General features: G+C 47.8%; 1 protein-coding gene across 3 annotated transcripts in view; it reads right to left on the bottom strand.

Annotated features, from left to right (window-relative positions):
• The window catches only part of LOC147108447 (cystinosin-like), a 61,695-nt gene extending 47,159 nt beyond the window's left edge, over positions 1-14,536 (bottom strand). For all 3 annotated transcript variants that reach the window (XM_086005090.1, XM_086005091.1, XM_086005092.1), the window contains exons 1-2: positions 14,449-14,536; positions 13,952-14,030 (exon numbers count right to left, since the gene is read on the bottom strand). In XM_086005090.1, coding sequence (XP_085861216.1) covers positions 13,952-14,015 — 64 coding nt within the window. In that variant the 5' untranslated portion in view covers positions 14,016-14,030; positions 14,449-14,536. The remainder of the gene's footprint in view (positions 1-13,951; positions 14,031-14,448) is intronic.
• Between the last annotated feature and the right edge of the window lie 9,321 nt (positions 14,537-23,857).

Here is a 23,857-nt window from a genome sequence, read left to right as displayed (position 1 = left end):
AAAAATGACAAGATCTTGAGGTGGAGAATCGAACTTTCCACCTACAATTACAAGCCCGGGAAGCTCAATGAACCCCCGGATGCGCTATCGCGTGGCACCTGCGCCAGCGCGCAGATCGATAGACTGCGGGCCCTCCACAATGACCTCTGCCACCCGGGGGTCACCAGGTTCTTCCACTTCATCAAGGCCCGCAACCTGCCTTACTCTATTGAGGAGGTCAGGACCATGACCAGGAACTGCCAAGTCTGCGCTGAGTGCAAACCGCACTTTTATAGACCAGACAGGGCCCACCTGATAAAAGCCACTCGCCCCTTCGAGCGCTGATTTTAAAGGGCCTCTCCCCTCCTCCGACCGCAATGTGTACTTCCTCAATATTATTGATGAGTACTCCCGTTTCCCGTTCGCCATCCCCTGCCCGGACATGACCATTGCCACGGTCATTAAATGTCTGAACGACCTCTTCACCCTGTTCGGTTTCCCCAGCTATATCCATAGTGACCGGGGCTCATCGTTTATGAGCGACGAACTCCGTCAGTACCTGCTAACTAGGGGTATTGCCACAAGCAGGACCACCAGTTACAACCCCCGGGGGAACGGACAGGTGGAAAGAGAAAATGCGACAGTTTGGAAGGCCGCCCTGCTAGCCTTAAAGTCTAGGGGCCTTCCAACCTCCCGCTGGCAGGATGTGCTCCCCGATGCGCTCCACTCTATTCGGTCACTTCTCTGCACTGCCACTAACGCCACCCCTCATGAGAAAATGTTTGTCTTCCCAAGGAAGTCCACATCGGGGACATCGCTACCGCCATGGCTGACGTCCCCAGGGCCGGTCCTACTGAGAAGGCACGTGAGGACCCATAAAACGGACCCCCTGGTCGAGAGGGTCGACCTCCTCCACGCCAACCCCCAGTATGCTTACATTGCATACCCGGACGGGCGGGAGGACACAGTCTCCATAAGAGACCTTGCACCCTCGGGGGCCGCAGTAACCCACTACTCACTACCACCCCCCCCCCCACGACCCGATATCCAGCCCCGGCAGACGGCAGGCCTGGGCCCAGCGACCCGCTCGACATCTACAAGGACGACACGCCTGTGCCACAGCCTACGCGGGACTCGACGCCGGAAGCTCCACTACCCCTGCCGTCGCCACGCCGATCACAGCGGCAGACAAGACCTCCAGAGAGACTCCAATACACTAACTTTTAATACACTTCACCCCACCGGACTCAATTTTAAACAAGGGGTGAATGTGGTAAACCACTGTTTGTATTCCACTGTGTACATGCCTGGACATGCCTCGGCTGACTCCTCCCACAAGTCCTAGTATAAAGGTGACTGCTCCCCAGCCCTTTGTATTCTGGACCGGTCGACCACTCGAGGCAGACCTCCATTCTGTTGTTAATAAAAGCCTTTAGTTACTCTCTTAACTCAGTCTTTTATGAGTAATTGATAGCGCATCACCACTTGATTGGTTCAAGCTCGACTGCTTGAAATAATAATGTGGCTCCATCCGAAGCCAAATCCCCTCACCACACAAGGATCACTGAGGGAAAGGACAACCCCAAATTCCTCGCCACCACCTCCTACCCCCTTCGCCTTATCCTCTGTATTTATGTTCATTAACACTAGGTTCATGGATTTTATTACCACTCGGCTACCTTTTCTTGGCCCAATATCTGCCCCCTACTTCATAACTGCTATCCGTGCCGCTTTCTTAAAAAGCTCTCCCGCAACCCTCTTGTCCACTCCCAACTACTACCCCATTTCTAACCTCCCGTCCTAAGGTTCTTGATTGCAGCTCTGAGCTCACCTCCCCATCACTCCTTACTCATATCCCCTACAGTCCAGTTTCTGTCCTGCCCAATCTACTGAGCCCGTCCTGGCATTCTACGTCTTTACAACTGTGGTGCACCATCCCATCTGTTCACCCTTCTATACCACTGCCATTCCATCCGGCTCAGCCCAGCCCAAACTGGGAAATCTGAGCTTCATTTTACTGCATCAACATCAGACTTCAGCAGACTGGTCATCTGCAGTTAAAAAGGGGCCAGACATCTGGTGTGGCCAACGCTCCGGGGTTGGCCCTGGGGACTGAAGATTCATCTCCAGGACACTGCTGCGAGCAAACCCGGGAGAAACCTCGGATATTAAAAAAAAAGTGCCTCTTCCCCTTTTCTTCCAACAGTTCCGTTTATTAGTTGTAAAAATATTGGAGCCGGGGGGGGGGGAAACAAAGACCGAGTGAGTCAAGAATCGTCCAATTGGGTAAGGAGTTTTTTCGCTTTCAGATTGGCGTGGGGCGGCAGGGCACCGCGGAGATGGACGTGTCGGGGCGACCAATGGCGGGAGGGTGGGGGCAGGGCAGCTGGAGGCAAGAAGTCACGAGTCGAAGCCTCCAGGAACACCTTCAACTAGAGTTGGCAACGCGACAGACACCCCGTGGCATTAGTATCAGCAGCTAACTCTGAAAAGGTAACAAACTGACCTCAGCAGTGTGAAATTATCTAGCCTGCAAATTACAAGTGTGACTTAAGCTTATAGAAAGTTTGTAAAGATTTGGCTCGGAACTGTCCGACTGCCCAAAGGATGGTCCAGTGTTTGATCCCCCACAGCAAGCAGTAACCCCCCCACCTCATTCATTCCTTTCTGGACTTGCGTTCCCCGCAGCTGTTCACACTTCCCTGTGAGAGGTCTCTCCAGGACAGGATTGTGAGCTGCAGTTGGTAACTCGCTCCTGCAGCTCTTGGCTGAACCCAGTTTCCCCAATAAGAGACTCCCGCGCAGCCATCCCGATGTATCCCATTCGTGTCCAATGCTTAAATCAAATCACTCCACTCAGACATGCTCCAACACCAGCCCAAACGGGTCACCCGGTGGGTGCGATATCATACACTCAAATCAAATGGCTCCAGTGAGACAGAGATTCAATCAAACTGGTCTACTGAGGGCATGTGACAGAATGACTTTACTGAGGCCCCACAGCCCTAGTAGACACTATAAAGAGGGCCATCAGTACAGGCTGCATTGCATCTTATACGTTTAAGATAATGAACGGTCTGAAAAGCAAACCCCTATATAAAAAATGGCAAAGTCACCAAGAAAGGCCCTGACAAATTGTCACATAAGAACATAAGAAATAGGAGGAGTAGGTCAATCGGCCCCTCGAGCCTGCTCCGCCATTCAATAAGATCATGGCTGATCTGATCCTAACCGCCAATCCACTATCACAGAACCATCTCCTGAATCGAACAGAATTAGACACACGAAATAGGAGCAGGATCAGGCTACACGGCCCCTGGGCCCGCTCCGCTACCCACAGGGCCATGACCGATCCGAACCTAGACTCATGTCCAAATTCCTGCCCGCTCCCCGTAACCCTTAATTCCCTTTACTTCTAGGAAACTGTCTATTTCTGTTTTAAATTTATGTAATGATGTAGCTTCTACAGCTTTTTGGGGCAGCATATTCCATGGACCTACCACCCTCTGAGTGAAGTAATTCCTCCTCATCTCAGTTTTGAAAGAGCAGCCCCTTATTCTAAGACTATGCCCCCTAGTTCTAGTTTCACCCATCATCGGGAACATCTTCCCTGCATCCACCCGATCCAACCCCTTCACAATCTTATGTTTCAATAAGATCGCCTCTCATTCTTCTGAACTCCAATGAGTAGAGTCCCAATCTCCTCAACCTCTCCTCATATGTCCATCCCCTCATCCCCAGGATTAACCGAGTGAACCTTCTTTGTACTGACTCGAGAGCAAGTATGTCCTTAAGTACGGACACCAAAACTGTACGCAGTATTCCAGGTGCGGTCTCACCAATACCTTGTACAACTGAAGCAATACCTCCCTATTTTTATATTCTATCCCCCTAGCAATGAAAGCCAACATTCCATTGGCCTTCGTAATCACTTGCTGCACCTGCATACTAACCTTTTGAGTTTCGTGCACCAGGACCCCCAGATCCCTTTGTACTTCAGTACTTTCCAGTTTCTTGCCATTAAGATAATAACTTGCTCTACGATTTTTCCCGCCAAAGTGCATAACCTCTCACTTTCCAGTATTGTATTCCATCTGCCAAATCTCTGCCCACTTACTTAGCCTGTCTATGTCCCCTTGCAGGTTTTTTATGTCCTTCTCACTCACTACTTTCCCTCCCATCTTAGTATCATCTGCAAACTTTGATATGTTACACTCGGTCCCCTCCTCCAAATCATTAATATAGATTGTAAAGAGTTGGGGACCCAGCACTGACCCCTGCGGAACACCACCAGTTACTGATTGCCAGTCTGAGAATGAACCATTTATCCCAACTCTCTGCCTTGTTAGATAGCCAATCCTCTATCCATGCCAGAACATTACCCCCAATCTTGTGATTTTTTTTATCTTAAGCAATAATCTTGTGTGGCACCTTGTCAAATGCCTTTTGGAAGTCTAAATACACTACGTCCACTGGTTCCCCTTTATCCACCCTATATGTTACTTCCTCAAAGAACTCCAGCAAATTTGTCAAACATGACTTCCCCTTCATAAAACCATGCTGACTTTGTCCTATTAAATTATGATTATCCAAATGTCCTGTTACTGTCTCCTTAATAATGGACTCCCAATATTTTACCTACCACAGATGTTAGGCTAACATAGTTTCCAGCCTTCTGTCTACTGCCCTTTTTAAATAAGGGTGTTACATTAGCAGTTTTCCAGTCTGCCGGGACCTTTGCCGAGTCCAGGGAGTTTTGGAAAATTACCAATGCATCCACAATCCCTACCGCCACTTCCCTCAAGACCCAAGGATGTAAGCCATCAGGTCCAGGTGATTTATCCGCCTTGAGTCCCATTACTTTACCGAGTACCACTTCCTTAGTGATTTTGATCGTGTTTTAGCTCCTCCCCCCCCCCCCCCCCTTTAGCCCCGTTTGTCCAGTGTTGGGATATTCTTAGTGTCTTCTACTGTAGACTGATATAAAATATTCAGTGTTTTTGCCATCTCCATATTTCCCACCATTAATTTCCCAGTCTCATCCTCTAATGGACCAACATTTACTTTAGCCACCCTTTTTCTTTTTATAACACTATAAAAACTCTTACTATCTGTTTTTATATTTTTTGCTCATTTACTTTCATAATCTATCTTCCCTTTCTTAATCAATCTTTTTGTTATTTTTTGCTGTCTTTTAAAGTTTTCCCAATCCTCTATCCTCCCACTAGATTTGGCTAAGTTATATGCCCTTGTTTTTAGTCAAATACTATCTTTAATTTCTTTACTTAGCCACAGATGGCTGTCTTTTCTTTTACACCCTTTTCTTCTCAGTGGGATATATATTTTTTGGAAGTTGTAAAATAACTCCTTAAATGTACACCACTGATCATGCATCGTCTTACCCTTTTAATCTATTTTCCCAATCCACTCAATTCCGCTCTCATACCTTCATTGTCTCCTTTATTCAAGCTTAGCACGCTTGTTTTAGATCCAACCTTCTCACCCTCTAATTGAATATGGAATTCAACCATGTTATGGTCACTCATTCCAAGGGGATCCTTTACTAGGACATTTTTAATTAATCCTGTCTCGTTACACAGGACCAGATCTAAGGTTGCTTGCCCCCTGGTCGGTTCAGTTACATACTGCTCAAGAAACCCATCCCTAATACACTCCATGAACTCATCCTCAAGGCAGCCATGTGGAGGTGATCACAACACCTGGTGTGAGCAGTTCAGCAAGTCATCATTTACATGTAAATATAGTTTGAGGACATGTCCGACCACACCCTTCAACCAGACGAAATTGAAGTTCTCAGCCGAGGGCTCAATTTCTGCCCCACATCGGTCTCGCGGCAGGCAGAGAGGAATTCATCAGGAGAATGAGGCTCCGGGAATTCTTCCACAAATCCCAAGATGTCAGCAGCGAACCCAATGAGACAATCAATGATCCGGAACAGCAGACAGAGGGAGCCGCAGTGCAGCGACCGAAGAAGAAAGAGTCAAATTGGACCCCTCCGGAGGGTCGCTGCCCTAAGCTTGACATGTATGCTCAAGCTGTCAGGAGATGCATCAACGCCAGATTCATCAGCCGCACTCACAAGACAGTCCAGAATGTCACCCGAGCACAACGCAACGCCATCCACGCTCTCAAGACCAACCGCAACATCGTCATCAAACCAGCAGACAAAGGAGGCGCCATCGTCATACAGAACAGAACGGACTATTGCAAAGAAGTATACCGACAACTGGACAACCAGGAACACTACAGACAGTTACCCGCAGATCCGACCGAAGAACACACCCGCCAACTCAACAGACTGATCAAGACCTTCGATCCAGACCTTCAAAGCATCCTACATGCTCTCATCCCACGTACTCCCCGCGTGGGAGACTTCTACTGCCTCCCAAAGATACACAAAGCCAACACACCCAGACGTCCTATCGTATCAGGCAACGGAACCCTGTGTGAGAACCTCTCTGGATATGTCGAGGGCATCCTGAAACCCATCGTACAGGGAACCCCCAGCTTCTGTCGCGACACTACAGACTTCTTACAGAAACTCAGCACCCACGGACCAGTTGAACCAGGAACACTCCTCGCCACGATGGACGTCTCGGCACTCTACACCAGTATCCCCCAACGATGACAGCATCGCTGCGACAGCCTCAGTACTCAACACCAACGACAGCCAATCCCCAGACGCCATCCTACAACTCATCCGCTTCATCCTTGACCACAATGTCTTCACCTTTGACAACCAGTTCTTTACCCAAACACACGGAACAGCCATGGGGACCAAATTCTCACCCCAATACGCAAACATCTTCATGCACAAGTTCGAGCAAGACTTCTTCGCTGCACAGGATCTCCAACCAACGCTATACACCAGATACATAGACGACATTTTCTTCCTCTGGACCCACGGCGAGGAATCACTGAAAAGACTACACGATATCAACAAGTTCCATCCCACCAAACTTACCATGGACTACTCCTCAGAATCGGTTTCATTCTTGGACACACGAATCTCCATCAAAGACAGACACCTCAGCACTTCACTCTACCGCAAGCCCACGGACAACCTCACGATGCTTCACTTCTCCAGCTTCCACCCTAACCACGTTAAAGAAGCCATCCCCTATGGACAAGCCCTGCGAATACACAGGATCTGCTCAGACGAGGAGGAACGCGATGGACACCTACAGACACTGAAAGACGCCCTTGTAAGAACGGGATATGACGCCCGACTCGTCGATCGACAGTTCCGACGGGCCACAGCGAAAAATCGCATAGACCTCCTAAGACAAACACGGGACACAACCAAGAGTACCCGTCGTCGTCCAGTACTTCCCCGGAGCGGAGAAACTACGCCATGTTCTTCGCAGCCTTCAACATGTCATCGATGACGACGAACACCTCGCTAAGGCCATCCCCACGCCTCCACTACTCGCTTTCAAACAGCCGCCTAACCTCAAACAGACCATCGTTCGCAGCAAATTACCCAGCTTTCAGAACAGCGACCACGACACCACACAACCCTGCCACAGCAACCTCTGCAAGACATGCCAGATCATCAACACAGATACCATCATCACACGTGAGGACACCACCCACCAGGTACATACTCATGTGACTCGGCCAACGTTGTCTACCTCATACGTTGCAGGAAAGGATGCCCCGGAGCATGGTACATCAGCGAGACCACGTAGACACTGCGACAACGGATGAACGGACACCGCGCAACAATCACCAGGCAGGAGTGTTCCCTCCCAGTCGGGGAACACTTCAGCAGTCAAGGACATTCAGCCTCCGATCTTCGGGTAAGCATTCTCCAAGGTGGCCTTCGAGACACACAACGCAAAATCGTCGAGCAGAAACTGATAGCTAAGTTCCGCACCCATGAGGACGGCCTCAACCGAGATCTTGGGTTCATGTCACGCTACATGTAACCCCACCTGACGCAGGGTCATCCAGAATCGAGTCGACATTGGCTTGTTCTCTCTACACAGATGCGGCCAGACCTGCTGTGATTTCCAGCAAAAAAAATGTTTTCTGTCTGTTTTTTTGTTTTTCATACAGACCCCAGCATCTGCATGTTCTTTGATGTAATGTTTTCCTTACTGACCTGTTTGGACACCATTCACACCTTTGATTGCTATGATTATCTCTCTGCCGAGGTGCTATAAATGGCAGTTGGAAAGATTACCTGTAAACATCTGACATTATTCTCTGACTATATAAGCTGTGTCTTTATGCATTTCTCCACTTCACCTGACGAAGGAGCAGCGCTCCGAAAGCTTGTGATTTCAAATAAAGCTGTTGGACTATAACCTGGTGTTGTGTGACTTCTTACATTTATAAACACATTACCATCATGAAGCTCAGAATTCAGTTATATACAAACTTTAATGTACTCCAACATCCTGTGTCCTTCACTGTGCTCCAAGATATTCAATATCGGTTTTCCTTTTGCAATGGTTTCAGAATATGCATGTCTGAAACCTATGTCAGTCCAGAGACTGTGTGTGTGCTGTGATAAACATGGTTGGAAACACTCAGCACCTTTACTAGGATCACTGTGCAGAGCTGAACAAATGCAAAGCTGTCGAGTAAGATTTGAGGAACTGAATCGGAACCATTTGGTTCAAATAGTAACCGAGACGTACCGATTGGTCTTAGAGAAGCCCAGTGAGCATTTTCAACAAGAGTGCATACGACAAACACAAGATCGGTTATTAGTTCCATCAGTCCTGAAGGTCTTTCACTGAATACTTCCAGAACAACTCAGCTCTTGGCTGATCCCAATTTCCCCGATAAGAGCCCACGATACAGCTCTTACACAGCACCTCTCCCATGAAAACATGAACACCCCAAGCTAATTATGGGGCACCGTGGATGAATAAAGAACTAAAGGGAATCTGATTCTAAAGAAAAAGGCATTAGTACTTAGATACTAAAGGAGGGGAGGACAAAAGGGAATACAAAGAACTTAGGCAAGAAGTTAAAAAAATCAAGAAGGCAAAGAGAAATTACAAAATCAAATTATCAAGGACCATAAAAAGAATAAAATGTTCTAAACAACAACTTGTATTTATATAGCACCTTTAACACAGTAAAACCTCCAACGGTGCTTCACAGGAGTATTAAAAGACAAAAAATTTGACACTGAGCCACATAAGCAATTAGGGCAGGTGACCAAAAGCTTGGTCAAAGAAGTAGGTTTTAAGGAGCGTCTTAAAAGGAGGAAAGAGAGGTAGCGAGGTTTCGGCAGGGAATTCCAGAGACTAGGGCCTCGGCAGCTGAAGGCACGGCCACCAATGGTTGAGTGATTATAATCAGGGATGCTCAAGAGGGCAGAATTAGAGGAACGCAGATATCTCGGGGGGGGGGGGGGGGGGGGGGGTTGTAGGGCTGAAGGAGATTACGGAGATAGAGAAGGGCGAGGCCATGGAGGGATTTGAAAACAAGGATGAGAATTTTAAAATCAAGGCATTGCTTAACTGGGAGCCAATGTAGGTCATGGGTGAATGGGGCAGCATGTGGAGTCAGGGGACAATTAGATGAATGGAAAGCAAATTAGATTTAAAAAATAGAAGGTAGGGGTAAAAGGGTAGTTATTCAGATTGGAAGACGGTAGAAAGCAGTGTTCCACACAGATCAGTGCTGGGACCACAGTTATTCATAATTTACAACAATGATTTGGACTTAGGGATAAGTAACTATCAAAATTTGCAGATAATACCAAGCTGCGGAGTATAGCTAACACTGAGGAAGAATGCAACATAATTCAAGACATTAGAAAACTTGCAGACTGGGCAGTTAAGTGGCAAATGAACTTTAACATCAATAAATGCAAGGTGATTGGTTGGAAAAACAGAAACGTCACCTACACCTTAGAAAATAAGAAACCGAATGGGGTAGAAGAGCAAAGGGATCTAGGGATGCAGGTGAACAAATCATTAACATAGAAACATAGAAGATAGGAGCAGGAGTAGGCCATTCGGCCCCTCGAGCCTGCTCCACCATTCAATGCGATCATGGCTGATCATCCAAGTTCAGTACCCGGTCCCTGCTTTCTCCCCATACTCCTTGATCCCTTTAGCCTTAAGAAATATATCCAACTCCTTCTTGAATATATTTAATGAATTGGCGTCTACTGCCTTCTGTGGTAGAGAATTCCACAGGTTCACCACTCTCTGGGTGAAGAAATTCCTCCTCATTTCTGTCCTAAAAGGCCTACCCCTTATCCTTAGACTGTGACCCCTGGTTCTGGACTCCCCGACCATCAGGAACATCCTTCCTGCATCTAGTCTGTCCAGTCCTGTCAGAATTTTATAAATTTCAATGAGATCCCCTCTCATTCTTCTAAACTCCAGCGAGTACAAGCCCAATCGTCCCAATCTCTCCTCATACGTCATTCCTGCCATCCCAGGTATCAGCCTGGTGAATCTTCGCTGAACTCCTTCTATGGCAAGAACATCCTTCCTCAGATAAGGTGACCAAAACTGCACACAATACTCAAGGTGTGGTCTCACCAAGGCCCTGTACAACTCACAGAATCACAGAATCTACAGTGCAGATAGAGGCCATTTCGGCCCATCGAGCCTGCACCGACACATATCCCACCCTATCCCTGTAACCCCATGTATTTAATCCCCTAACACTAAGGGTCAATTTATCATAGCCAAATCAACCTAACCTGCACATCTTTGGACTGTGGGAGGAAACCGGAGCACCCGGAGGAAACCCACGCAGACACGGGGAGAATGTGCAAACTCCACACAGACAGTCACCCGAGGCCAGATTTGAACCCGGGTCCCTGGCGCTGTGAGGCAACAGTGCTAACCACTATGCCACCGTGCCCCCCCTGCAGCAAGACATCCTTGTTCCTGTACTCAAACCCTCTCGCTATGAAGGCCAACATACCATTTGCCTTCTTAACCGCCTGCTGCACCTGCATGCTTACCTTCAGCAACTGGTGCACAAGGAAACACAGGTCTCGTTGCACTTCCCCTTCTCCCAATCTATTGCCATTCAGATAATAATCTGCCTTCCTGTTTTTGACACCAAAGCGGATAACCTCACATTTATCCACGTTATATTGCATCTGCCATGCTTCTGCCCAATCACCCAACCTGTCCAAATCATCCTGGAGTTTCTCGGCATCCTCCTCACAGCACACACGCCCACCCAGCTTTGTGTCATCAGCAAATTTGGAGATATTACATCTAGTTCCCTTGTCTAGATCATTAATATATATTGTGAATAGCTGGAGTCCAAGGACCGATCCCTGCGGTACCCCACTAGTCACTGCCTGCCACTCGGAAAAAGACCCGTTTATTCCAACTCTTTGATTTCTATCTGCCAACCAGTTCTCTATCCAAGTCAATACCTTGCCCCCAATCCCATGTGCCTTAACTTTACACGCTAATCTCTTATGTGGGACCTTATCAAAAGCCTTCTGAAAGTCCAAATACACCACATCCACTGGTTCTCCCTTATCTATTTTACTAGTTACATCCTCAAAAAATTCCAGATTAGTCAAGCACGATTTACCTTTTGTAAATCCATGTCGACTTTGTCCGATCCTGTCACTATTTTCCAAGTGCTCTGCTATTACATCTTTTATAATGGACTCTAGCATTTTCCCCACTACCGATGTCAGGCTTACCGGTCTGTAACTCCCCGTTTTCTCTCTGCCACCATTTTTGAATAGTGGGGTAACATTAGCTACCCTCCAATCCATGGGTACTGTTCCAGATTCCATCGAATGTTGGAAGATGATCAGCAATGCATCTACTATTTCTAGGGCCACTTCCTCAAGTACCCTAGGATGTAGATTATCAGGCCCCGGGGATTTATCGGCCTTCAATCCCATCAATTTCCCTAACACCATTTCCCTACAAATACTAATTTCTTTCAGTTCCTCCCTTTCATCAGACCCTATGTTCCCCGACATGTCTGGGAGGTTATTTTTGTCCTCCTTTGTGAGGACAGAACCAAAATATGTATTTAATTGGTCTGCCATTTCTTTGTCCCCCATTATAAATTCCCCTGATTCTGACTGCAAGGGACCTACGCTTGACTTCACCAATCTTTTTTTCTTCACATATCTATAAAAGCTTTTACAGTCAGTTTTTATGTTCCCTGCAAGCTTACTCTCATTCTATTTTCCCTTTCTTAATTAATCCCTTTGTCCTCCTTTGTTAAAATTAAACTGCTCCCAATCCTCTGGATTACTGCTTTTTCTGGCCAATTTATATGTCCTCTCCTTGGATCTTATGCTATCCCTAATTTCCCTCGTTAGCCACGGTTGAGTCACCTTTTTTGTTTTATTTTTATGCCAAACTGGGATGAACAAATTCTGTAGTTCATCCACGCGGTCTTTGAATGTTTGCCATTGCCTATCCACTGTTAACCCTTTGAGTGATATTCCACAGTCAATCCTACCCAATTCGTGCCTCAGATCATCGTAGTTCCCTTTATTTAAATTCAGGACCCTAGTCTCCGAGTCAACAACTTCATTCTCCATCTTAATGAAGAATTCTATCATATTATGATCGCTCCGACCCAAGGGGCCTCGTACAACAAGATTGCTAATTAATCCTTTCTCGTTACATAACTCAGTCTAAGATGGCCTGATCTCTGGTTGGCTCCTCGACATATTGGTCCAGGAAACCATCCCGTAAACACTCCAGGAATTCCTCCTCCACAGTATTGTTACTAATTTGGTTAGCCCAATCTATATGTAGATTAAAGTCACCCATGATGACTTCTGTGCCCTTATTGCACGCTTCTCTAATTTCCCTTTTAATGCCATCCCCAACCTCCACATTACTGTTTGGAGGTCTATATACCACTCCCACTAACATTTTCTGCCCCTTGGTATTTCTCAGTTCACCCATACAGATTCCACATCATCAGAGCTAATATCCTTCATTACAATTGTGTTAATCCCTTCTTTAACCAGTAATGCTACCAAAGTTCCCTTTCCTTTTTGCCTATCTTTCCTGAGTATTGAATACCCCTGGATGTTGAGTTCCCAGCCTTCGCCACCCTGGAGCCATGTTTCCGTAATCCCAATCAAATCATATTCGTTTACCTCTATTTGCGCAGTTAATTCATCCACCTTATTACAAATGCTCCTCGCATTAAGACACAAAGCCTTCAGGCTTGTTTTTTTAACGCTCTTAGACCTATTAGAATTATTATTTACTGTGGCCATGTTTGATTTAAACCATTGATTTCTCTGACTGCCACTTTTGTTTTTCTCCTTCCTATCTTTTGCTTTTATCCTTGTTTCCCTTTCCTCTGTCCCCCTGCTCAGGTTCCCAACCCCCTGCCATTTTAGTTTAAACCCTCCCGCAAAAGCAACATCGCAGGTCAGCAAAGCAATTAAAAATGCTAACAAAAGTAGTGAAGTTAAGTTACACTTGTATAAGGCTGCATTTAGAGTATTGTGCACAGTTCTGGTCTCCATACTATAAAAAGGACATAGTAGCACTGGAGAAAATGCAAAACACATTTACAAGGGATGGTAACAGAACTGAGACACTACAGCTATCTGGAAAGATTGAACAGGTTGAGTCTTTTTTCTTTAGAAAAGCAAAGACTTAGAGATAGAAATCGATAAAATTATGAATGGATTAGACAGAGTGGATGTGGAGAGAATGCTTCCACTTGAGGGAGAATCCAAAACTAGGGGCCATCAAAACAAGAGAGTTACAACAATCAAACAGGGAAAGGAGACATGTCTTTACTCGGAGTGGTGAGAATGTGAAACTCACTACTGCAGGATATGGTTGAGGCAAATAGCTTAGATGCTTTCAAAAGGAAACTAGACAAGAGAAAAGGGAATAGAAAGATATGTTGAGGTAGCTGGAATGGGAGGAGACTCGTATAAACACCAGCTCAGACTAGTTGGGCCAAATGGCCTGTCTCTGTGCTGTATATTCTATGTGACACTTACCGCCTTGTAGTGTGCGACTGAACAAACAGCAGATGGGAACCAACAGCATTACCGAGAGCTTCATGTTTTAGATTTAAACCTAGGTGGGGGGTGGGGAAATGAGAGCATCAGTGATTAATTCCCCCGGAGCAACTGTAGCAGTTTGGAAATGCTAAGCCCATTTACAGCCCAAGGTCGATTGAGAGCAATTCCTGTCCCTTGAAGCTGGAGATGATTTGTCCGAAAGTTTAGATCTGCACATTTGCCAGATGTGCAAAGTCCTGATATGGCCCCGAGTCTGTGTTTATAGACCAGCTGCATTGTCTAATGTGACTGGGAACCTCCACAGGAACAGGAGGCCCCTCCAGCCTGTCCCATTCAATCAGATCATTTTAACCCATTTACCCGGCTTGGTTCTGTAACCACTAACACTCTTGCCTCACACAAATCAATCACTCCCAGCACAGGAATTCTTCATATATCCCCCACCCCGAATGAGGACAAACCCCGGCTCTCACCGACTGCCAGTCTGGTATCTGAGGCCTGCCCGTGGATTCAACCCGCTGCCACTCCCGCTCCAAACAGCCACCCGTCGCCTCCTGCAGTCTCTGCTCACGTGATCCTCGGATTGTTTCCCCTGAGTGGCTGCGGGGCGGGGCAAGAGCCGGCGATTGGCTGCGCGGCGGAGCCAGAGCTGGTGATTGGCTGCGGGGCGGGGCCAGAGCTGGTGATTGGCTGCGGGGCGGGGCCAGAGCTGGTGATTGGCTGCAGGGCAGGGGGCCAGAGCCGCTGATTGGCTGCGAGGTGGGGCCTGGGCCGGTGATTGGCTGCGTGGCGGGGCCTGATGATTGACAGGTTGGCGGGCGGGCGGCCTTGCTGAGATGCCCGGGTGAGAGCTCTGAGGGATGCCCGGGTGAGAGCTCTTGCCTGAGATGGACCTTTCCTTACCCCAGGGGCTCTCTGCTTTACTCAGGCCCGTCTGCAAGAAGCCAGGCTGAGAGATTTGGGACCAAGGTGAGATGTAATATCTCCAAGTTTGCAGAGGACACAAAGCTGGGTGGGCGTGTGCTGTGAGGAGGATGCCGAGAAACTCCAGTATGATTTGGACAGGTTGGGTGATTGGGCATGGCAGATGCAGTATAATGTGGATAGATGCAAGGTTATCCACTTTGGTGGCAAAAACAGGAAGGCAGATTATTATCTGAACGGCAATAGATTGGGAGAAGGGGAAGTGCAACGAGACCTGGGTGTCCTTGTGCACCAGTCGCTGAAGGTAAGCATGCAGGTGCAGCAGGCGGTTAAGAAGGCAAATGGTATGTTGGCCTTCATAGCGAGAGGGTTTGAGTACAGGAACAAGGATGTCTTGCTGCAGTTGTACAGAGCCTTGGTGAGACCACACCTTGAGTATTGTGTGCAGTTTTGGTCGCCTTATCTGAGGAAGGATGTTCTTGCCATGGAGGGAGTGCAGCGAAGATTCACCAGACTGATACCTGGGATGGCAGGAATGACGTATGAGGAGAGATTGGGTCGATTGGGCTTATACTCGCTGGAGTTTAGAAGATTGAGAGGGGATCTCATTGAAACTTATAAAATTCTAACAGGACTAGACAGACTAGATGCAGGAAGGATGTTCCCGATGGCGGGGGAGTCCAGAACCAGGGGTCACAGTCTAAGGATAAGGGGTAGGCCATTTAGGACAGAAATGAGGAGGAATTTCTTCACCCAGAGAGTGGTGAACCTGTGGAATTCTCTACCACAGAAGGCAGTTGAGGCCAATTCATTGAATATATTTAAGAGGGAGTTAGATATATTTCTTAAGGCTAAAGGGATATGGGGAGAAGGCAGGAACAGGGTACTGAGTTTGGATAACAACAGAAAATGCTGGAAAAACTCAGCAGGCCAGGCAACATCCGTGGAGAGAAATTAGAGTTTCGGTCGAAACCCTTTTTCAAAACTGGAAAGGAAATAAAATAGATCGAAGGCAGGGCTGCGAAAGAAGAAAAGAAGTGAAAGAGACATTAAGAGGTTTTCAAAACCAGACGAGATGGTAATAGGACAAGTGGAGACAAAAGACGGCTGAGATTAGGTGTGAAGTGTACTGGTAGGATGAGACAGAGCTGCCATGTGGGAGAGAGAGAAAAAAGGAAAGGGTGGGGGGTGGGGGGGAAGGGAAGACCCAAAACAAAGGGGTGGAAAAAAATATAAGTAAAACTGTAATAGGGGCTGAGGTTATGATCTGAAATTGTTGAACTCGATATTTAGTCTGGAAGGCTGCAAAGTGCCTAATCGGAAGATGAGGTGCTGTTCCTCGAGTTTACGTTGAGCTTCCGTGGAACAATGCAAGAGGCCAAGGACGGTGAGGTCCAAGTGGGAATGGAGCGGTGAATTAAAATGACAGGCGACCGGAAGCTCGGGGTCACCCTTACGGACTGAACGGAGGTGTTCCGCAAAGCGGTCACCCAATCTGCGTTTGGTCTCCCCAATGTAGAGGAGACCGCATCGTGAGCAGCGAATACAGTATACTAGATTGCAAGAAGTACAAGTAAATCACTGTTTCACCTGGAAGGGGTGTTTGGGGCCCTGGACAGTGGGAAAGGGCTATCGTACTGAGTTTGGATGATCAGCCATGATCTCATTGAATGGCGGAGATGGCTCGAGGGGCTGAATGGCCTACTCCTGCTCCTATGTTCTATGTTTTTATGAGAGAGCTGAGGTAAACCAGCGCAGAGCACTGAAGGCCTTTCGGCACCTGCCCAGATTGGAGCAGCTTCTTTTGCAGTGTAATCTGATAAGGCGCCAATGAATGAACCAGGTTAGTTGGCCAATTGTCAGCACAACCCTGGAGTAGTGCCCATCGCATGGCTGCACGACTGGATTATCCCATCTGCCATTGTGCTGGGTTTGGTTTCAATCTCCATCTTGGAGCCAAAGGGACGCTGCTCACCTCCCCTCCCCCAGTGAGGATTGCCATTAGGTGGTCATTCAACGCTATGAGCCCTCACTAATGCCAATAGCAGATATGTGAGCAGTGCAATTCACATTAAAATATATGAATCTTTGTATCCATCCTAACCACAGACACAGGCCATCCCTCACTCTGCAATCTGTTTGAGGTAGGCACCGAACAGTGGATATATGAGTGCATGCTCCCAAATGTGGCCTGCAGCCAATGCCTTCGAGCAGCTGCCTTACAACTTTTTCGTCAGCGATGGGATGGACATCTGCCTTCATCATAGTGGAGGGACCCACGCAAGACAACATGTGATAAGCCAGCTGCCTTGATTTCCTATTCTCTTTATTTGTGAAGAGACAGTACAGTATTTGTCACACAGGAAAGTTAATTGAGACACCAGGGTCATTGGTCCAATTGTGTACCAATGACCTTGGTATTTTGGGGGTCAGTACCTGGGGTTCAGTCAGTCAGGAGGATATCAACAGTCCTGCCTACTGATTGAGGGTGTTACAAATTTCAGGTCTACTTTAGATCTTCTCTCAGGTACAGCGGTGCTGGTCACTACCATAAATGGTCCTGGCATCTTAACGTTGAGGAGTGCATCCATACTACCCAGCATACCCTTGTGATTTGAACTGGATATTGTTTTTCACATGGTCCCTCACATATGTTTCTCCCAGCTTTCAGCAGGCAGCCTGAAAATGCTTTAGTGTGTCAGAAGTGAATCCTTAAGCTGTTTTGTTTTTTAGACAGCTAGTGAGCGTGTACTGGCCACGCTAGACGTGCTCCTATCTAGCTATCCAGCAAGTTAAACACTCATTCAAAATAATTCTTCCTGAAGCGGTTGCTGTTTTGAAGCTTTTACTTGAACAAATTTGTGAAACTGTAAACAAAGACAAAGTATATTTTGTACATAAACTGAGTACTACACATTCGATATTACACAAGATATAAACATATTTACAACAGTAGAATAGACTAATTGTATAACTAACTAACATTTGAACTAACTTCTGTAACTATTAAATATTAACCTTTTATAAACATAGTATTATCAAAATATTACTCTGACAACGTTGCTATTATGCTAAAGAACAAAGATACAGATATTGCGCTTGGCCTAACATATGAAGTCAGATTACACTGGATTGTCACTGGAACCTCTCATAGCAAATTCTCCATTACTCAAGTCAGGTTCTTCCTGGCAAAACTGCTTCCTGGGGTCAACAGGAAGAAAGGTAAGAAGGTCAAATGACCTCTCACAGGAAGAAAGGAACAAAGGTCAAATGACCTCACACAGGAAGAAAGGAACAAAGGTCAAATGACCTCACACAGGAAGAAAGGAACAGATGACCTTTCCAGCTTACAAACTGTTAACACAATAACCACCACCAGAGGGTGCTATTGCATGTAAAAATGTCCATCGGTCCAGAACACTCCCCATCTGGGGTCATTAACGACTCCACATAGTCCGAACTCTACTTGTCACTGGAGTCCTCTGGCGACAAAAGAAGAACCACCTCGAAGACGGTCCGTTGGTGTTGATGATAGGATGCAGCTTCATTAGACTGCTGTGAGGGGGTAGGTTGCGTTCTGCTACGCACAGTTCCAACCTGGGTATGGTGAGGTCTGGCTGGGGCGCCAACTTGCCTCTATCAAAGACGAAGCCGATTTTGCTTTGTCCTTCTTGAGTGGTGACCTTCAGATAAGCCACACTTGCAATGGCCTTAGCGGATGCATCTGCAAAGACACAAAGCTCTTTGAATTGGGCATTTAAGGGAGAGAAAGACAAATAGCAGCGAGGTATTCGGATCTCCTGTAAGTCTTGGAGTGAGTCTCTCCATCTGTCCTGCTCTGCTTCCATCTCTTCAGGGAGAGGTGAATCCCACTCTTCAGCGCGTGTGGAGAGTTCCCTGAGGAGCAGCCTGCCTTGCATGGTGACAGGGGCTAAGAAGCCGAGAGGGTCGTATAGGCTGTTGACTGTAGAGAGCACTCCTCTATGTGTGAAGGGTTTCTTGGCGTCTAGGACTTGGAATGTGAACGTGTCTGTTGCTATGTTCCACGACACCCCTAGGCTACGCTGTAGGGGGAGGTCATCAGTGAAGAGGTCTAGGTCCTTGACGTCCTTAGCACGATCTTCAGGGGGGAATGCCTCCATCACTGCTGGTCTGTTAGAGGCTATCTTATGTAGCCTGAGGTTGGATAGTGCAAGTAGTTCCTGGGCTCGTCCGAGGGTACTGATGGCCTCTGCTTCGGTCGGGAATGACTTCAGTGCGTCATCGACGTAGAACTCTCGTTCGATGAACCCTCTCACATCACTGCCAAAGTCGTCGTCTTCTTCCTTGGCAGCCCTCCTTAGTCCGTATATGGCGACAGCAGGGGATGGGCTATTCCCAAAGACATGGACACGCATTCTGTAGTCCACAATGTCTCTATTAGGGTCATTGTCCCGATACCACAGGAAGCGGAGGAAGTCTCTGTGGTCTTCTCTCACCACGAAGCAATGAAACATGTGCTGGATATCGGCAGTGATGGCGACGGGCTCTTTCCTGAATCTCATGAGCACTCCCAAGAGGCTGTTGTTGAGATCGGGCCCTGTGAGGAGTACGTCGTTGAGAGAGACGCCCTGATATCGTGCACTGGAGTCAAACACCACGCGGATCTGTCTACTGCATGGGGTAAGGTAGCTTGGACGACCATTCTCCAAGATGGAAGTCTTGAGTGTGCTCACCTGAGATGGCTTGTTCTCTAGTGTGCGACGTCCTACAGGGTACACATTAACGAGGCATATCTTGGAGCATGCTCTTGCGCTCCTCCTTCTCCACACACCTCGGTGCACCTGGATGTAATCTCTGGACCAGCAGCTCCCTCTCTCTCCCCGCCGTGCTCTGATGCGGGAGGAGGCGTCTCTGACTTCCAAGGAGCTGGGCCTGGGTGTAGTGCTGAAACGTGCCGATCACTTTCACCTTCTGTGCATTTTGCATCTACCTTGCAGTTCTTGGCCAGATGGCTCGTGGATGAGCAGCACCTGAAACATATAGAGTTCTCTTTAAGATATTGTTTCCGATCTTCCAGGGACATCTCCCTGAAGCCTCTGCACTTCTTTAAGGGATGGGGCTTGTTGTGGATAGGGCATTGTTTGCTCATATCCTCAGGTTTCTTCTGAATCTTTGTGTGCTCAGTTGAGGACACTTGCATTCTGTGGACAGATATTGGTGTCTTTCCATGTCTGTCGAACTTGTCTCTTCTGGCAAGTGCTGGTTGGGAGGAGAAGAAGTTGAAGCTGGGGTCGTTCCTTGCTTTGGCTTCTTTACGGATGAATTTAACGAACGCAGAGAATGGTGGGAACGCCACGTTGTGCTTTAGCTTGAACTTTGATCCAAACGTTATCCACTTCTCCTGCAGGTTAAATGGAAGCTTCTCAATGATGGGACTTACCCCTCTGGAAGTGTCTAGGTACGATAGACCGGGTAGGTAGCCGTCCTGCTTTGCGGCTTCGAGTTCCGACAGCAGATCTCCAAGGTCGCGGAGCTTCTGGGGTTCCTTACTCGTCAACCTCGGAAAGTTCGCCAACCTGTCAAAGAGAGCCCTTTCAATGGCTTCGGGCGAGCCGTAGCTTTCTTCCAGCCTCACCCAAGCCTTCTTCAACCCCTCTGACAGCTGCCCCACATTGGCCGCTTTTATCCTGCAGGCCTGTCCGGCGGACTCTGGGCCGAGCCATTTGATAAGGAGGCCGAGCTCTTCTCCTGCCGACAGGTCTAAGCCCGATATGGCATCGTGGAAGCAGGACTTCCAAGCCCGATAATTCTCTGGCCTGTCATCAAACTTGATTAACCCCGAAGTTACCAGCTGGGTGCGTGCAAGGTATTTGGCGAGGTCGTAGGTGCTGGGACCTGTGCCAGGGTTGCCTTGGCTGGGGGCTCTGTTGGGGGTCTCAAGGGACCGAGAGGGGATTTGCCTCTGACTTTCTCTATTCGGCGTCCTATTCCTTTGCACCGTGTCTTCCGTTCTGCTGGCGGAGACTCTGTGGCTTGAGGCACGCCGTCTGCTTTGACCTTGGTTGGCAACTTGTGGCATGTTATACGAAGTGTTTGCGTCTGTAGAGATGTGCGGGCTTCCATCCCTTTCTCCTGTAAACTGTATGTCGGCATGGTCGCTCACGTAATCTATGGTGCGCTGTCGTGGACTCTGCCACGGAACGGGAATTAAAGGTTTGTAAGCTGTCTCGGGATCAGCTCCCTCCAAAATTGCCTCGAATACTTGTGTCTCGGCTAATGCAGCATCTATCTCTTTTTGTTGCTGCAGAGCCTCTAATGTGGCTTGGAGACGGGCCTGTTCAGCCTGGCGTTCCACTTGGTGATGGGCCTGTTCCGCTTGGAATTCAGCTTGGAGTCGGGCCTGTTCTGCTTGGGATTCAGCTTGGAGTCGGGCCTGTTCTGCTTGGAGCCGGGCCTGTTCTGCTTGGAGCCGGGCCTGTTCTGCTTGGGGTTCAGCTAGGAGACGGGCCTGTCTTTTATTTCTATTTCACTGTCCGTATGCGCAGCTCTGGCTTGAGCTGCTACTAGTTTAGCCCGTGCTTTGGCGAGGGCTATGCTTACTCTAGAACCACCCGATGACCGTGAGCCAACTTGCGACCTGTAGTAACCGGTGCTTATAGACCGATTGTCACGTTCTACAGTTTCGTCTGCCTGTTTAAGGTCTTCTACTTGCTGCAAAGCATTTTCGTTATTATCTTCTGACATGTTGATGTGAGGTAGATGTGCTCTATGAGGTTAAGGCTTACTCTGGGCTCCTCCTGCTCCGCTCTTCACAGCTAGCCGTATTGTTATCTTTTCACTGATATCTTTTCACTGATATCTTTTCACTGTACTGGCCGCGCTAGACGTGCTCCTATCTAGCTATCCAGCAAGTTAAACACTCATTCAAAATAATTCTTCCTGAAGCGGTTGCTGTTTTGAAGCTTTTACTTGAACAAATTTGTGAAACTGTAAACAAAGACAAAGTATATTTTGTACATAAACTGAGCACTACACATTCGATATTACACAAGATATAAACATTTACAACAGTAGAATAGACTAATTGTATAACTAACTAACATTTGAACTAACTATTAAATAACTATTAAATATTAACCTTTTATAAACATAGTATTATCAAAATATTACACTGACAACGTTGCTATTATGCTAAAGAACAAAGATACTCACAGATATTGCGCTTGGCCTAACATATGAAGTCAGATTACACTGGATTGTCACTGGAACCTCTCATAGCAAATTCTCCATTACTCAAGTCAGGTTCTTCCTGGCAAAACTGCTTCCTGGGGTCAACAGGAAGAAAGGTAAGAAGGTCAAATGACCTCTCACAGGAAGAAAGGAACAAAGGTCAAATGACCTCACACAGGAAGAAAGGAACAAAGGTCAAATGACCTCACACAGGAAGAAAGGAACAGATGACCGTTCCAGCTTACAAACTGTTAACACAATAACCACCACCAGAGGGTGCTATTGCATGTAAAAATGTCCATCGGTCCAGAACAGAGCGTATAGATTGACCATTATAATCAAATCTGAATTACATCACTGAACTTCAAATCCCTCCTCCTGAATAAGAAAAATACTGTATCACACCACCAGCCTTCTGGTTCTAAGCAGCACTGAATTTAAGATGAGTGGCCCTGCTCCCTTCCCGGGTCTAACTGACTTTTTCTCCCTGTGCTCCCCAGAAGTTGGCAGGCTGCCCCCTGCCCCTGCTCCTCCAACAAGTAGGCCTGTTAAGCAAGTGGACTCCCTCCTGCTCAAGAGTATATTCGAGGTAGACAGCCCTTGCTGAGTGCCCAGAATAAGATCCCGTGTGGACGGTCCACTGGTCAGAAGCAAGACAACAAATTCCTTATTGTCGCGGTTGTTGTAGAAATAGTAAGACTAATCACCACGCCAATCAACTCTCTGTCTCATCAGCTGTGAGGAGGATTTTAAATCTTAATTTTAAAACACAGCACATAAACACAATTCATTCCCAAATCCTTTCTGAGGAGCACTAGACAGGCTGGGTCTTTTCCATTACTAGGGGTCTGGGGGGTGGGGGCGGATTTGTTAGCTTGTGGCATTCATTGTGGCACTCCGCAGGAGGTATCTGGGCTGTGGGGCTTCCAGGAAAGAGCTCTTGAATGCCTGCTACCACCCATTGTGCTGCTCCCTGTGCTGCTCAGTGCCCGCTCTGCTCCCATTGCCAGCTCTGCTTCCAGTGCCAGTTCTACCCCAGTGCCAGCTCTGCTCCTAGTGCCATTCAGTACCAGCTCTGCTTCCAGTGCCCACTCTGCTCCCCAGTGCTCGCTCTGCTCTTCATGCTCCTAGTGCCCACTCTGCTTCCAGTGCCCACTCTGCTCCTCAGTGCCCGCTCTGCTTCCAGTGCCCGCTCTGCTTCCAGTGCCAGCTCTGCTCCCCGTGCCCCCAGTGTCCGCTCTGCTTCCAGTGCCAGCTCTGCTCCTCAGTGCCCGCTGATTCCAGTGCCCACTCTGCTCCTCAGTGCCCGCTCTGCTTCCAGTGCCAGCTCTGCTCCCCGTGCCCCCAGTGTCCGCTCTGCTTCCAGTGCCAGCTCTGCTCCCCGTGTCCGCTCTACTCCCAGTGCTCACTCTGCTCCAGTGCCACTCAGTGCCCGCTCTGACCCATTGGCAGCACTTTTGCTTCTGTGTTAGGAAGCGGTGGGCCCCTACCCTGAGTGCATAGCCTGCGGTAACAGCCCTGCACAGTACTGAGGAATGGCTATACGGTCAGAGGAGTGTCAGTAGAGGTAATGAAGCGAGTGTTATGTCTTTGGGGATTTCTGTTGTGTTCAGTACTAAAGTCCATTCCTGTGATCCACCCCACACTCCTGATGGACCAGAATGTGCCTTTAGACACCCGGTGCTTGGTAATGTTGTGCTCAGGGAACTCTTGCCTCCATATTTCTTGGATATAGAGTCTTAGGGC

The sequence above is a fragment of the Somniosus microcephalus genome, chromosome 13, assembly GCF_052327205.1.
Source record: "Somniosus microcephalus isolate GS21.2 chromosome 13, FLI_Smic_1.0, whole genome shotgun sequence".
NCBI lineage: Eukaryota > Metazoa > Chordata > Chondrichthyes > Squaliformes > Somniosidae > Somniosus > Somniosus microcephalus.
Note: the sequence above shows the minus strand (reverse complement) of the source record. Positions and strands in the feature narration are given on the sequence as shown.